The sequence below is a fragment of the Nicotiana sylvestris genome, chromosome 8 (genome assembly GCF_000393655.2).
Source record: "Nicotiana sylvestris chromosome 8, ASM39365v2, whole genome shotgun sequence".
Lineage (NCBI taxonomy): Eukaryota > Viridiplantae > Streptophyta > Magnoliopsida > Solanales > Solanaceae > Nicotiana > Nicotiana sylvestris.
This window is the reverse complement of record NC_091064.1, coordinates 150,154,995-150,171,157: the sequence shown is the minus strand read 5'-3', so window position 1 is coordinate 150,171,157 and position 16,163 is coordinate 150,154,995. Positions and strand designations below refer to the sequence as shown.

The window sequence follows — 16,163 nt, the reverse complement described above, 5'->3', positions numbered from 1 at the left end:
CTTCCAGACTGCTTCTGTGTGTTTGAGGTCATAAGTGTGTGCTTGGTTGCTAATTTGATAATTGTCTGACATTATTTCAGAGATAAGTTTGTTCCTACAATCATGATGGTTGTGATGGAGATAATTGTTGGCTGTGTGTTTTGATGTGCAGTCAGTTGGTAATCGGGTTGGAGTTCAAGAACCCTTTTTGATGCGAATGGCTCATGGTGCACCAGTTCGTACATCGTATAGGTCAAAGGCTGGTACTAAAGGGTTGCAGGGGAAGTTTGATAACCGATCTCTGAATGACCATATGCTTTCAGATGAGCACATGCTTCGCATTTGTAGGAGATTCTTTGTGGCTCTTATACTGTCGAGGCTTGTGCAGGTAAAATCTGTGAAAGGAATATCAAACACTGCTGTATCTCTGTCTGCCACTTCTTCTTCATGGAATTCATAGTTTCAATATACGACACACTTATATGCTTTATTGCGAATACCTGCTGTTAGAATAGTACTCCCTCTATCCCAATTTTTGTGAAACACTTTCCTTTTTAGTTTGTCCTAAAAAGAATGTCACATTTCTATTTTTAGAAATAGGCAGAATACATCTACAACTCCTTAAAGTTGTCCACACATTTCACTTTGACACTCTATCTTAAGTCTCTTCCATTTGAACACTTTAACCACATCTCAAATATGCCATTTAGACACAACTTTGATAGGTTGCTAAACACAAAAGATGCGTGTAATTCACACGCCAGAGTACGAATAAGACGGCGACACGTGTATTTAACTTTAAATAAATTTAAAAAAAGCTTTTGAAATATTTTTTAGAAGAAAAACAAAAACCCCCACCCCACCCCACCCCTCATCTTCCCTGAACCCCCATCCCCGCTCTTCTTCTGCCTAAAGAAAAGAACAAAGGTACCATGTTCATCGGTCTTGGTTAAAACCTACTCAAAATCTGTTGGTGCTTTTTGAAGAACTAGGGGAGATCCCACAAGAATTTCTCTTGTGAAGACAACATTCAGCAGCATTTGTGCGGATGTTGTTGAATATCATCCGGACATTAAAAATTGGCAAATTGAGAACTATGGCAGAACGGAAGAGTTTCACCTACCTAAAGTCCATATTCCCACGTTCTTCTTCCTTCTAATCTTCACACCCAGCCCTGCCACCATTCTTCTCCCTAGACTCACCTCTGCAACCATTCTTCTTCCGCCTAATCTTCACACCCAACCCTCTACAACATTAAGAACAAGCATAACACATAGAAATCAACTAATAATTTTTCTATCATGGTAGATTCACCCCAGATTGCCGGAAAACCGATCCACCAGCAACAAATTTCACCCTTGCCATCGGAGATCTTCTGGAATCGAGCAATATACACCAAATGTTCTACTTTGTTTCAATCGAGAGCAATCAATGAAAAATCAGATCCCGGGGAGGGAGAAATTTATGTCAATTTTTTTGTGTTGAAAATCCCTTCTTTTAAACTGAGACAGCCCATGGATTAGTGAGATTCCTCAGCCCAAATTTAAAAATGAGGAAAAAGAAAGAAAAAAAATTTAAAAAAGAAAAATTGATTTCTCATGCTTTGAAAAATGGTGTAATACACGCACCATGCCACATCACCAAGTTGCGTCTAAATAACGCATTTGAGATGTGGTTGGAGTGTTCAAATGAAACAGACTTAAGATTGAGTGTCTAACTGAAAAGTGTGGACAACTTTAAGGAGCTGTCGATATATTCTACATTAGAAATAATTTAACTTAAAATTTCCATTTTGCCCTTAGTGAGATGATTTATAGCTGTACAAATGTCTAAGGCTTGTTGTAGACCGTATGGTGCAAAAGTCTTCCTTCTTTTCTTAAACTCCATGCCAAGTCAAATGGTGCCACATAAATTGGGACAGAGGGAGTAAGTTTTAGTGTTAGAATGTTAGAGGAGTTGTGTTCTTATGTGAGAGTCCCGCATTGGATAATCGTCCTATGTGTCTTGTATTTAACACCTAGAAAGAGGTGTGCCTTGTGTTCCTCAAATCATCTAATCTTCAATATATATATATATATATATATATATATATATATATATATATATATATTATATATAATTTCTTTTACTCGACGATTTGCATCATTTTACTCCTTCAACACTTTTTTCTTTAGCTAATTGTTGATATATTATTTCTTTTCGTGTATGCATCTCCTCCTTTTATGTTTCCGGGTTCAAATGGATATTTATCAGCTTTTGTTTCTACATCTGATTGCTATTGCAATGCTTGTCTCTCACTGAATTGTCTCTTATTTGTTGTTGCTTAAGAAGTAGTCTTTTCATAGTCTTCCTAATTCCAAGTGTCTCATTATGGGATGAAGGAAGTGCCAGTTGTCGAGGTTTGTGATGCGTTTAAGGTCGCAAGGGGCATGGTTCAAGCCTTACAAGAAAATGCTGGAAGGTTTGCTTCCATGGTTTCTGTCTTCTGTGAGAGGCTTGGTTGGCATGACCTTGAAGGCTTAGTATCAAAGTTCCAAAATCGTGTCTCATTTGGAGTGAGGGCAGAGATTGTAGAGCTCACCAACATTCCGTATATTAAGGTAATTGAATTTCTCCTCCCTTTATGTTTTCTATATATTTTGGTCAAGTTCTTTAAACTAATTAGAATTCATCAGGGTTCCCGAGCTCGAGCACTGTATAAAGCTGGTTTTCGGACACCTGAAGCAATTGCTGAAGCATCAATTCCTGAGATTGTCAAAGTACTTTTTGAGTCTTCATCATGGGCTGATCAAGGTGAGGTTTTGATGATTTGGTCCCACATTGATGGTCTGTTACTTACTCTTATTAGAATGCTTCACGTGCTGGATGGGAGACCATTACTTTGTTTGCATTTTTCCGTGGAGTGGTCTATCTGGTTTTGACATCCCTACGTTTGAGAAGTAATGTGGAAATAATAAACTTTGATGCTTATGACTCACTTTTCATATGGTTCTGTAAGGTTTACAGGATTTTGTAACAAGCAACATAAGTTTGAGAAATGTAATGTCACCATCAGGCTTGTTGTTTCAGTATGCTTCTTTCTTCTACAGTTCATGTTTCCTTGCAGTATGCTGGACCAATTTTCTCTTATTCATTTGAGGCAACACTAGAGTCTCCACTTCCCATTTGAACAAGAAACCACATTTCAATATATTGTACTTCTGATGGCATGCATATTTTAACTAACCCCTTATTCCTTCTACCGGCATTCCTTCTGGTTTTCATTATGCATATCAATTTTCCTGTGATTTAATACATGGATAGCCATTTTAAATGATTTATTTATTGGTCTGCTAATTGGGAAAATTGCTTTATCAACTATGGAAGGTTCTGCACAACGGAGGATCCAATTAGGAGTTGCAAAAAAGATAAAAAATGGTGCACGCAAGATTGTTCTTGATAAAGCTGAGGAAGCAAGGCTTGCTGCATTCTCAGCTTTCAGGTCGCTTGGACTTGATGTCCCAACGCTTGCCCAGCCTGTCGTATCTACTGTTGCTGGACATAATGCTCGCAAAGAAGCTAGTACCTCCTCTGCAGAAGGGTCAACTAGTAGCTTTGTTAGCCTGGAGAATGCGAATCAAGTCCTTTGCACATTATCCCTGGAAAGAAGTAAGGAGGTCAATGCTACTAATTCTGATTCAGGCGGAGATAATTCAAAAAGGAAAACAGTTGCTGACAAAGAGGCATTTCATATAGAAGGATCAAATGGTCTTAGTGGTGAACTTAATGAAACTACTCATCATATTGATAATGCAAAGACTTCCCCAACAACTTTAAAAATTAAGGGCATTGAAGGAGGTGGTACTTATGGCGATCATAATCATGTCAGGAAACTGCAATGTGAAGGAGGTGAGATATGTAATGGAAGAGTCAAAGAAGCATCAGAGAAGGGTCCTATGAATGCTACTGCTGTTGCTGGTGGATTTGAGTCTTTCCTGGGTCTCTGGGAAGCTGCTGGAGAGTTCTACTTTGATGTCCACTTCAGCAAAAAGTCTGCACTAAATAGCATTGCCCCTTTTGAAATATATGGCATAGCCATTTGTTGGGAAGACTCTCCCGTCTATTATGTGAATCTTCCGAGGGACTTATTTTGGTCCAACAGCAGAAGGAAAAGCCAATCATCGCCCATTACCTGTGGTGATACTGGGAGTGCTCTACCACCAAAGCTTCAGTGGGAGATAGCAATAGAGCGATGGAATAGAATTAGTACCATAATGAGGAAAAAAGATATAAAAAAGTTTACATGGAACTTAAAAGTTCAGATTCAGGTACTCAAGCATCCTACTGTTTCAATTCAGAGATTTGGTGGCTTGAGTCATTTGGTAAAGACTGTTGGTGTGGATCTTATTGAGAACAATTGCTTTCTGTTGTCTCCTGTTCCCGTTCAAGATGCAATTGACTTGTGTATAGTAGCTTGGATCCTCTGGCCTGATGAGGAGAAAGGTTCTAGCCCAAGTATAGAAAAGGTAACTCTATTGTCTCGTTAGTAATCAGCTCGAACATATTTTCATTTGTCCGCATATAGGTTGTTATGCAGAGTGTTTTTTTTTTCTTTTCCCGTGTGAGGTCTATGAAATGCTGTCACTAAAGTGTCCATTGACTAGATAATCTAACCTTTTATTGTCCTGGAACATCCTGTGCTGGATCATTGTCTTATAGGTCCAATATCTAATGATACTACTGTAATTCGGAGTGGCCCCTTGAGTAAATTATGATTATAAGTGCATTAGTGTCTAAAATGTTTCCTCTAAGGTTACCCTATTCCTGCAGGAAGTGAAGAAAAGGTTATCCATTGAAGCTGCTGCTGCCGCTAATCGAAATGGTAGATGGAAGAATCAGATGCGACAAGTTGCTCATAATGGTTGTTGTCGTCGAGTAGCACAAATAAGAGCCTTGTGTTCTGTTCTGTGGAAACTAGTTATTTCTGAAGGACTTGCTGAGGCACTTGGAGCAACTGAAATGCCATTGGTAAAAAGATATTTGCATGCGATCCATTTCTTGTGCAACCATACAATATTTAATCCCGTCTAGAAATCATTGTGAAGGTGGATTTCTTCTTTCAATCTAATTTGTGATAGGTTGATATTAAATCCTGTAAAATAAGGAAAGTGTAAGCTTTTTCTATCTCTCTTGCTATCGGGAGATCAAAGTTATCCAACCTTTAACTGGGTCTACCTGTAACAAGTTAATCCGTTACTGCCACATCCAGGATCTGAGGAAAGGGGATTCTGACCACAAGTTCGTACCACTTTATTCTGGTTGCTATGGCAGAATTGAATTTTTGCTATAGATAAATTATTGTCCATAGTAAAGTTGGCCTTTTCCAATATAATGCTTGCACAGCAGAGGAAAAAAATTGGATTGTGTGATGAATTCTAAAATTTTGTTAATCAAGAAATCAAGTTAAGAAGAAAATTGGCATAGATAATGTGTCATTCTATCAGTCTTATTCTCTTTTTTTATGTGAGGCAGAACAAGCTGGCATGAGCCTAAAATGCCAAATACATGTCAGTTGGGAAAAGGAAAGGAAATACGTATACCTTTGTACCTTGTAGGATGTTGCATCACGAAATTTGCTTGCTATAAAGTAGTAATTGTCCTTCCCCTATTTCCTTATGAAGAACTGAAAAAGCATCCGTTGATTTGGTATTGCAGACTTGTAAAATTTATTGTTCATTGTCTAATCAATACAACAATGTCTATGCCTCTGTAGAAAAAGAAATCTTTTCAGTTTTGGAATTTTTAATAGAGTATAAGCTATGAGCTGAAGTATCTTTCCCTGGAAGAAGATCTATCTCACTATTAATAATGTTTTGACCTTCATCCCTTGCTTAGTGTAATTTATTTATTTATTTATTTATTTTTCTAATTTAGATGCTACCAAAAACTGATCTGGTTCTCAAGCAAAATGGAACTGCTTCTATTTCTGAATGTCTCAAGCTTTTATACTAGAGAGGATTACTATCCCTTCATTCCTGGTTGGAGAACAATGATTCAAATGTTTTGCACAGGAAATTTTTATTATTTGTCAAATTCATGTCATTCTCAATGTTGGAAGTATATCTGTGTTTATTTTGTAGGTCAATATTCTTGCAGACATGGAGCTCTGTGGAATAGGTGTTGACATGGAAGGATGCCTGCATGCACGACAAATTCTGGGAAGAAAGCTGAAGATTCTGGAAAAAGAAGCTTACAAGTTGGCTGGCATGACTTTTTCATTGTACACAGTAGCAGATATTGCGAATGTACTCTATGGGCATCTACAGCTCCCTATTCCAGAAGGACATAAAAAAGGAAAACAGCACCCTAGTACGGATAAGCATTGCTTGGATTTGCTAAGGTAGTGAAAGATATATTTCTCAATACAGTACCTACTCGAGCAGTTACCTTGTTTTTCACTTGAAACTTGGTGCCACTCAACTCTTACCTCCTACTGCATGATTATGTTTTGTGCGGTTATCTAGGACTAAGTTGCGCGGACTCTTCGTTTTTTGTGCCGCACCCGTCTCAACACGGGATGGGAGCGGGATACGTCCCGGATTCGGTCAACTAACTTCGGATACTTTGACCTGAGTCCATCGGCAAATTTGGGGGGAAATTGAGATTTTGATTTCTCAAAATTAAAAATAAAACAGATTTAAGACATGCGAAATGGCATACCTTCAATATTGTAGTACTTTTATCTCATATTTGCTGCTTTGTGTTCCAGAAAAACCAAGAATTCAAGGGGTCGTATTCTGAGTTCGGACTTATAGCTCTATTTTTTATAATTTTGAATTTTTTAGCCGAATCCCTCGCACCTGTATCCATACCTGGATCCGCACCCCTGAATCTTAAAATTTAGATTTTGCCGAATCCGAAACTCGGATTCGTGTTGAATGCCCGTACCCGAGTCCGAACAACTTAGATCTAGGATCATTTTTCCTCTGATCCCTCATCCCAACAAAAGAAGTAAAAAGAAAGAGCCTTTAGCTAGGGCCAGTTGCATTGTTAACCCACAAGGTTTTATGTCATTTTTGTTTAGTATTTTCCAGAGTTAGTTTTGTTATCCTCTTTGTCCATGCTGCCTTAACAATCCCGCAGCCCCCACCCCAACAGAAGAAGTGAAGAGTACCTTTAGCTAGGGCTGTATTCATTGTCGCACCACTAGTTTTTACGTCTATTTGATTTAGTTCTTTCCATGGTTAGTTGTATCTTCCTCTTTGTCTATGCTGCATATTATGACTAATCATATTCCGTCGACCCACACCCCAACAAAAGAGTAAAAAGAACCATTAGCTCGGACAGGTTCATTTGGCACCCGTTTTCTATGTCCCTTTTTATTCCATGGCTGTATGTTCCTCTTTGTCTATGCTGCCTATTGTGACTACAACAAAATTTCCATAGATATGATAGCAAACCAGTTAGGATGTAGAGTTAGTTAAGTTGGTACACTTACATTAGGTCTGGTGTTCGCTAGGAGCTTTTAGTTTGTTAGAGATTGGTATATTTGGAGAACCTCTAGTGCTAGAGAACCCCTAGTTTCTTTTAAAAGAAAGTTATGAGTGTTGGAATAAATATTGACAATTCATATGGCACAGCCCAAACAGTTCAAGCAATATGTGACGTTGTACTCAGATATCTGGTAGTTAGATGAGAAGTGTCAGCTGCTCCAACTTGTAAGCTAAAGCTGGTGGCCCTTTCAACAAGTCCGCCGAGTAGTTAAGATTTTTTGCTTTCTAGATCATCATTTGTTCCATTTGTTGCTTGTTTGCTTTGATCATTAATTGATATGCATGCCCAATGCTCTGTTCTAAATTCCCTGGTTTCTTCCTGATAGTTTATATTGACGTTTTCCTCCTTTTATTCAGGAATGAACATCCAATAATTCCTGTCATTAAAGAGCACCGAACCCTAGCAAAACTCTTGAATTGTACATTGGGGTCAATTTGTTCACTTGCTAGACTATCTATGAGGACACAGAGGTACACACTGCACGGTCATTGGCTCCAGACGTCAACAGCAACAGGGCGACTGTCAATGGAGGAACCTAACCTTCAGGTTCCTTTTTATTCCATTATTTCATTGTTATTAATGTATCATCCTCTCAAAGATAATATAATCTATGCGGTTAATTATCTTTTTGCCATACGTATAGTGTGTTGAACATATGGTTGACTTCAGAATGAATAATGAGGACAAAGCCGTTGGTCAGCTAGATGTCAATAATTATAAGATCAATGCTCGTGATTTTTTTGTATCTACTCAGGTATCTCTTGGGTAATCTTAAGTTTCTGTGAAGTATCTTTTTGGATGGTTTCAATCAAATATTTTATTCTCTTGCAGGAGAATTGGTTACTGTTAACAGCAGATTATTCCCAGATAGAACTGAGATTGATGGCCCATTTCTCTAAAGATTCCTCATTGATCGAGCTGCTTAGTGAACCCCATGGTGATGTCTTCACCATGATTGCTGCAAAATGGACAGGTAAAGCAGAGTCTGTTGTGAGTCAAGAGGAGCGAGATCAAACTAAAAGGTTGGTCTACGGCATTCTTTATGGAATGGGAGCTAAGAGCCTTGCAGAACAAATAGATTGTAGTACAGATGAAGCTGCTGAAAGAATCAAAAGCTTTAAAAGATCTTTCCCTTGTGTTGCCTCCTGGCTACAGGAAGCAGTTACATCCTGCCGTGAGAAAGGGTGAGTTCAATTTCGTTAAAGTTAGTTTCACTAGCTTTTGATTGTCTAGCTTTTTTCTGAAAGTTACAGCTATTATTCTACGGTCCAGAAGTTGGCATAAGTGGTCTGAACTTTGTGTGTGTGTGTGTGTGTGTGCACGCACGTTTTATATATATGCATGTATGCATGAACGTACATATGTACTTATGGGTAAAGATATATATATATATATGTGTGTGTGTGTGTGTATATATATACATATATATGTATCTATATATGTGTGTGTGTGTGGATGAAACGTACATATGTACTTATGGGTAAAGATATATTTGCATTGAGCAGACTGAATATCCCCAAAGGTAGAGAGAACCTTAATCTATTGACTAAGCTATAACTTGATTGACAAGAAAAATAAACTGCACAAACCAAGGAGTTACATGATTGTACACTAGACTATGAAAACGTAGTCAAATAATCCTTTGCATAATTATTTTAATTAGCTAAAACATTTATGCCACCCTTAAGGCTCATGATCACTTTGGTCCAATTTTGCTTTAGATCTTTCATTTTATATTTTAAAAATCATTTTGCTGTTTTTTTTCTCTTTATTACTTCCATTTCTTTATGCTGTGTTGGATGCAAATAAAAGTAATTTTGGTTGAAGGACTTGAAACTAATTTGATCTCCTAATATCAAGCCTTTGCATTATCATGTTTTTAAAACTAATTTGATCTCCTAATATTTTAAAACCTTTGCATTATCATGTTTTTAATCTCAGGTTTAGGTGGAAAAAAATTAATCTCTGGTTTATATTTATTACTTGAGCTTTCCTTCTTTCTTTTTTCACATTAAGCTTGTATGGATGTGATTTGCTAGTGGTAGTAACATTTCTCCATATTTTGCCTCGTGCCCACCGCAGCAATCACAGAAACCCTGGCTCCGTCCATGTTCATGCACATATGTGTTTCTTATAAATTTCTTGCAAGGGCTCAAATCCAGGGTCAATTAATGGCAGTGTTGCACGTAGTGGATCATAAGTTGCCTTTGTTTCCTTCTCCTGCACACTTACTAAAAACTTCTCATTCCTGGATGAGAAAATGCCTAATACAGTATCTGATTGTTTTGGTCCCTTTTTTTGTGTTCTTTTGTTGCTTTTTTCTTGTTAGTTTTATGAAGTAGTTCTTGATACCTCTCTCAAGATAAAAATAAAATATGGCTGTCATTGCACCTCTCAGGTTGTCAATGCATCAACTGGAGAATGTTCTGATATATGCACTGAAGCAAGTTCTAAGAGATTTGGAAGATATTATTGTAGAAGACGATGAATTATTCCAGAAATCTTTTTATGGATCATTATATTCATCTTTAGATTTTATATTGTGCTTCTTAGTCTTACTCTCTCTCTCTCTATATATATATATATATATACTCACTCTCTTTGTTTTTCTCTCTCTCTCCCTCCTTCTCTATCTCCTCTATTTATTGCATTTCCTCTTCTCCCATCTCTTATATCTTCCCATTGCCTTTTCCTTATATCCTTCCTGCTCCCGAGTCATTACACCTAGGAGTAATGTTACTATTCAGTCGTTGATAGACGTTGCCTTTACTTTTGTCAGTTCCAGATGGAAATTAGAGAAATCTTGACGTAAATGTGGGAAGATCATGTCTACTGCATCTTGCATTCATATGTTGCACACAGATTGCTGATGGCCATGTTGATTTGCTTAAAACTGAATGTGAATGGCTTTGCAACCGTGTCTTCTGTATTAGCTTGATCTTCTTTCTTTCCAAGTTACTCATTTCTTGTAGTTGGTGCAGTCACATGTTATTACTTTTCGTTACATATACAGCCTTTTATATTGGTATTTCCTTGAAATGTTGCCCTCTTTCTTTTTGTGATGCAGTTATATAGAGACTCTCAAGGGACGAAAGCGCTTCTTGGCAAAAATAAAATTTGGAAACAGTAAGGAAAAGTCTAAAGCTCAGAGGCAAGCTGTGAATTCTATCTGCCAGGTAGTTTTGCTTTCTTTTCCACTCTCCTGCCCCCTTCCCTTCCTCAATCATTTGCCCTTTCTGTTTTTGCATTCTATCATTGCCTTTTTTGTCTTTATTGCTGTAATTAGGGGTCAGCTGCAGACATTATCAAGATTGCAATGATAAACATCCATTCTGTGCTTGATAACTTTGAGAAGTCTCCATCAAATTCTATGATTGATGAAAAGTTTCATGTGCTTAAAGGACGTTGCCGGATCATATTACAGGTAGTTTTCGAGTATTCTCTTCCTGGACAGAAAAATGTTTCACTTGGTTCTTTATCTGTTTTTTAATTATGAGGCTGAAAATTCACATCCCCAATCAGTCCATTCTGGTACTCTCAGAAAGCACTTGTTTGTCTCTAAAGAAAAAGAGGGATAAAACAATCAGGATTCTTTTTACAGTAACAGCTTACATTTTGGTTCAATTGCTCAGTCACTACTCTCTACTCCTATTTAGGTTGCTTCATTTGGGATGTCCCGGAATGTTTGACACACTTCTATGAGTTGTATTACAATGAGAGTCCTAAAAGTTCAAGAACTCAAATTGGAAAATTGATATACTTATTTGATCGTTTCAACTAAATGTTTTCTTTATTACACCGATACAGGTAGTTGATTGGTAAAATTGTGTGCTTATCAAATGTATCACAATAATGCCAGAGGAGGAACTTTCATATTGTTACAATCTCTTTATTTGTTTTCTATGAACTGAAATATGGTTTAGTTTGGTTAGGAAACATATAGTTGGTTGATTTATAATGTTTGAATGATGCTATGACAAATTTCACGGATTTCTGGTTATGGAAGTGCTTAGAATCTCTAATAGGAGGACAACAAAAGTCAATATCTCATCTACCTCTTAGTTGCCTGAAGAAATTTGCTTACATTTGCAATTGAGGTTGTTTGATTAGAAAATGATCGCTTGCTTTGGACATTGCTAAGGTTCACGATGAATTAGTACTTGAGGCCGATCCTTCTGTTGCAAAGGAAGCTGGATTGCTGTTGCAGATGAGCATGGAAAATGCTGTTTCACTTCTTGGTAAGGGATCATATAAAACTAAATACATGCCTGTCTGGATCTTAAGTCCTAGTTTATCCGAGGTTTGCCAACTGGAGGATTTCTTGGTTGGGGAATGCTGTGGAAGGTCCTCTGATTGACGTAACCTTGGACTAAATGATCTTATGCTGTTCTTTATTGTACTTTTCCCTCTGTTATAATTGATATTCTTCTTGAAGTTTGTGCTTATTGTAGAACCTATGGTTTTGTCTGCCAGTCCCACTGCATGTAAAACTGAAGATTGGGAGGACATGGGGATCTTTGGAGCCTTTCCAGGTCATAGAATGAATAGGTTTGTTAGTGTCCACATTTGTTGATAGAGTTTAAAGCTATCAATTGCTTCAATGCTGTTCGAACAGTGCTAATGGCGCTCATTACAGGTAACCTGAAAATTCATGTTTTTTTTTTTGTTGTTTCTTCACACTATGCTATCTTTATGGTTTTTTGATTTAGACTATTATCTTTATTTTGGTGAAGCAGTATCCTTTCAAACAAGACAGTCTTTGTCTATACTTGATCGGACCAGAGGAAGCAATGATGTTCACATGGCAGCCGTGTAACTTTATGTGAATTAGCTGCTCGTAAAGATTACAATGTGCTCTAATTGGCGTGTCTCAAAATCTCATGACTTCTGTACAAGCAAAGGTTTCATTGATGGGTAAGGTTACTTGAAGGAAGTGGGAGGGACTGATCAAGGGACTTTTCACTTTTATTGAACAAATCTGCACTTCTTGGTGCTCAGATAAATTTTTGGAAACATAAGTAATGCTATGACAAAGGTGCTCAGAACCAAAGCCAGTTTCAGTATTCTTGGAGGGCATGACATGTCAAGATTCTGCTGATGGGTTTTTCTTGATTGTCTCCTGAGCATGCTGCTTCACTGTGTTCCAAGCCGGCAAACATCTTAGAGGAGGAATTTGTTTAAGTAATGGTGATAAGGCTTTTACCTTATTCTCATAGTATATCCGAGAAAGCAGATACTTAATGTACCAGGGAAATACCCATCAAGAGAATCAAGGAGTTGGTCCAAGTGGTGGGTAACTTGTAGTGCTTAATGCATGATGCCAAAGATTCAAATCCTACTGAAGCCATATTCATCATTCAAGGTTGTGTTGGCCCTGGGCTATGAATCTTGTGGGGTTTGACTCAACCCTCTTTAATCACACCATGAATGGTTCCTATGTGGTTATTTGTCTCCATGCCCCAGAAGCCAAAAGGCCAAAGGGAAGAATTTTACGAGGAAATAATCATAGGATTTTTACTTTTCCATTGGCTCAGCCTCAAGTTTAGTTGATGCAGATCTCCAGGAACATTTCAGAGTTGTATGAATTGCCATAAGATGATATTCAATGTCTTGGGGTGCATTTTCTGCTGTATCTGCCCTGAAATTTGATGCATGTGGAATTGGTCATTGGTCTGTATTTTTGTGTCTCTCACATATGGAGGAACAGCCTGGGACCTGGAAGATCCACATCAGGTCACATTGTTGCAGAGGGTACAGATAAATCAATCTGGAGGGGTCTGGAACATACAACTGTGAGCAGCTCTCTTGACAATCAAATTTGGAGATCTGGAGCACCCAGAAAGGCTGTTATGATTGCTTGGAAGACCTCATTGAAGTTACTGTGATATGTGACATCTAGAGACGAGGATTTGTCATTTGGTTAATGATCCGCCAGAGAGACGTGGAAAGATGAATTATGACTTAGTGAAAGGATTCTCGATAAAGACATTCTTGGTGCATGGATTTAATTCAGTCATTTTTGTCTATGATATCATTCACGGAAAAGACTTTTTGTCTAGCTGGTGTGTTTTTAACAGAGAAGTGTATAGATATGATTCTTGCACTTCATCTGAATACGTTTGGTGCTCTACAGAGGAGTTTCTGATGATGTAGAGTTGTAACCAGGTTAATTGATTTCTATTTTTTCTGCAATACTTTTTTTTAAAAAAAAAAGACTGTTGGCATCAGGGAAGACCTTAAAGTTTGCTCATCCCTCCCCGCGCGCATAACTGCATGTTTTGATACAAAATTTGCTGTTCTCCTATTAAAAAAAGCTTGAATGAGTGTCATCCAAGAGATTGGTGGGAAAAAACAAGAAGAATATTTGAAAATCCTATATGGTCTCGTAAAGGAATCATTGTGAAGAAAACGGATGTTCTGTTATTCAAACCTCAGCACAACCAATTTCTTGGTTGATATAAGATGTCCTAGAGATAAAAATGAAGTCTTACTAATAACAATATCGTGCTACCTTCAGCTCAGCCTTAAGGAAAATTGCCATGAAAATTGAACTTCATTAAAAGGGATAATACATAATACCCCTCCAACTTGTCTTTTTTTTTTTTTTTTTTTTTTTTGGAACTACACTTTAAATTTGTGGAGGTCCTATAACCCTCCTGAACTTATCCCTAGTACTACTCTAAGAGACCAATATCATATTTGACGCTGGGTAGTGCATCTCTCACACCACTTATTTTTCCATGTCATTTTTCCTTTTTACTTCCCTTCTAAAATGTGATTTATTTTTGCTTACTTTTTCACTTTTTTATCCTGCCATCTTTACTATTTAGAAATAAAAAAATCGGACCACTGGTTGTGCTCGAATAAGATGCTATTCCAGATCGAGACTTTGGTGAGCGAAAACTCATCCTCAGCCTTAAACAACCTCCTTTTCAAGACTTAAATTACATTTTGTCTTTTCAAAATGATAAGACGAGAAAATAAGGACTTCTTCTAAAATGATAAGATTTTATCTTTTAGAATATGATTTGCCATCGGACCTTCATTAATTCCGGTGGATATGTACTATCGGACCTCCAAAATAGACGATCAAAACAAGTTGAACCTTTTGGGCGAGTATATTTTGGTGTTAGGAAAGTCCCTTACAGTTCATCTTTTTAGAAAAATTTTGAGAATGCAATTTTTTTCGGTAATATCTACATTTGTAAAATTCAACCTTTCCAAACCCGCTTTCTGAACTATCTCCTAAACTCATTTCAATGACATTTTTGCTTGATATGTTGAAAATGTAATGTTGATTATTTATAGGTTGAAGTGATGCAATCAAAGTTCTTTAAAGCATCCAACCTTTTGAAAATGGGTGGCTGGGCTTTAGCATTCATTACACCTGTCATCCGGAGAAGAATTTTAAGAAAAAGAAGAGAAAGAATAAAATAAAGAGAAAAAGAACAACAACAATAACAACATACCCAATATAATTCCACATAGTGCGGGTCTGGGAAGGGTAGTGTGTACGAAGACCTTACCCCTACCTTGTGGAGATAGAGAGGTTGTTTCCAGTAGATTCTCGGCTCAAGCAAGCATAAGTACCCCAATAATAACAAGAAACAAGACCGGACAACACCAAAGAACCATGTAAAAGCAGCATACATAACAAGATAGCAAGATGATCGAAATGCAAAAAGCCTACTACCAACCAAATGCGAGAGTGCGTACTAACACTACTGATATGAATAATACCATTTTATTGTTAAAATAAAATATGCCATAACTCTCACTACTCCGTGATGTAGAAAATGACCATAACTCCTACTACTCTATGATATAGAAAATGGTCATAACTTTTTTGTAACTCTTCTCCCATGTTCTACCACTAATTATATAATAATTTAACCCTTATCCTATGTTCTCCATGATTTCATAACTTATAACCCCACTTTCTTCTAATTTATCAAGGAAGAATTCCTACACCTATAAATAGGAGTCTTTCTTCCATAATGTGGTGTGAAAAAATAATTGTAGAGTGTTTCAATAAATTGAGGTTAAAGTTGTGAAAAAAGAAGAGAGTTTTTACTTTTGTTGAAGGAAGGTGTCACACCTCCTTTTTGCACGCCTACCCCGAAGGGTAAATGCGCGAATGAGTTTTTCCAATTTAAGTGACAATATTCGAAATGAGATTATTTATTTAATTCAGAGTCGCCACTTGGGAAAGGTTTGGCTTTTGGTGTCCCAAGTCACCGGTTTATCTTGAATCCCAAATCGAGGAAAATATTCGACTTTCCAAATGAAGTCTGCGAACCAGAAATTCTAAGTAAGGAATTCTGTTGACCCGAGGGAAGGTGTTAGGCACCCTCGAATCCCGTGGTTCTAGCACGGTCGCTTAAATTGTTATAATGGCTAGATATCTGATTTAATACATGTTATTACTTATGTGCTTTCATTAAGTTTAAACCGCTTTTATTATTATCATTTTTATAGAATTGCAACGTCGTGAAAATGCGTCTCGAACCACGTCACAGTCAATGCACCCATGGTTGTTAATACATTCCGACTCCGTTGAGATTTGAATTTGGGTCACATAAATGCGCACCCGAGTTTAAGAATGTAATTTAATTAAGTCGCGCCTAAAGAGTCTAACGCGTTTATTGTCT

General features: G+C 37.4%; 1 protein-coding gene across 3 annotated transcripts in view; it reads left to right on the top strand.

Annotated features, from left to right (window-relative positions):
- The window catches only part of LOC104214195 (helicase and polymerase-containing protein TEBICHI), a 36,695-nt gene extending 22,956 nt beyond the window's left edge, over positions 1–13,739 (top strand). The window contains exons 14-28 of one of the 3 annotated variants that reach the window (XM_070153340.1): positions 152–367; positions 2,361–2,579; positions 2,655–2,772; positions 3,346–4,484; positions 4,789–4,986; positions 6,099–6,358; positions 7,869–8,058; positions 8,156–8,266; positions 8,344–8,696; positions 10,580–10,688; positions 10,799–10,936; positions 11,654–11,750; positions 11,986–12,148; positions 12,249–12,426; positions 12,511–13,739. In XM_070153340.1, the coding sequence (XP_070009441.1) occupies positions 152–367; positions 2,361–2,579; positions 2,655–2,772; positions 3,346–4,484; positions 4,789–4,986; positions 6,099–6,358; positions 7,869–8,058; positions 8,156–8,266; positions 8,344–8,696; positions 10,580–10,688; positions 10,799–10,936; positions 11,654–11,750; positions 11,986–12,056 (3,219 nt within the window). In that variant the 3' untranslated portion in view covers positions 12,057–12,148; positions 12,249–12,426; positions 12,511–13,739. Of the gene's footprint in view, positions 1–151; positions 368–2,360; positions 2,580–2,654; positions 2,773–3,345; positions 4,485–4,788; positions 4,987–6,098; positions 6,359–7,868; positions 8,059–8,155; positions 8,267–8,343; positions 8,697–9,910; positions 10,404–10,579; positions 10,689–10,798; positions 10,937–11,653; positions 11,751–11,985; positions 12,149–12,248 lie in introns of those variants that run through there. The other 2 variants (XM_070153339.1, XM_070153341.1) reach the window with 2 other exon arrangements.
- The last annotated feature ends 2,424 nt before the right edge of the window (positions 13,740–16,163 follow it).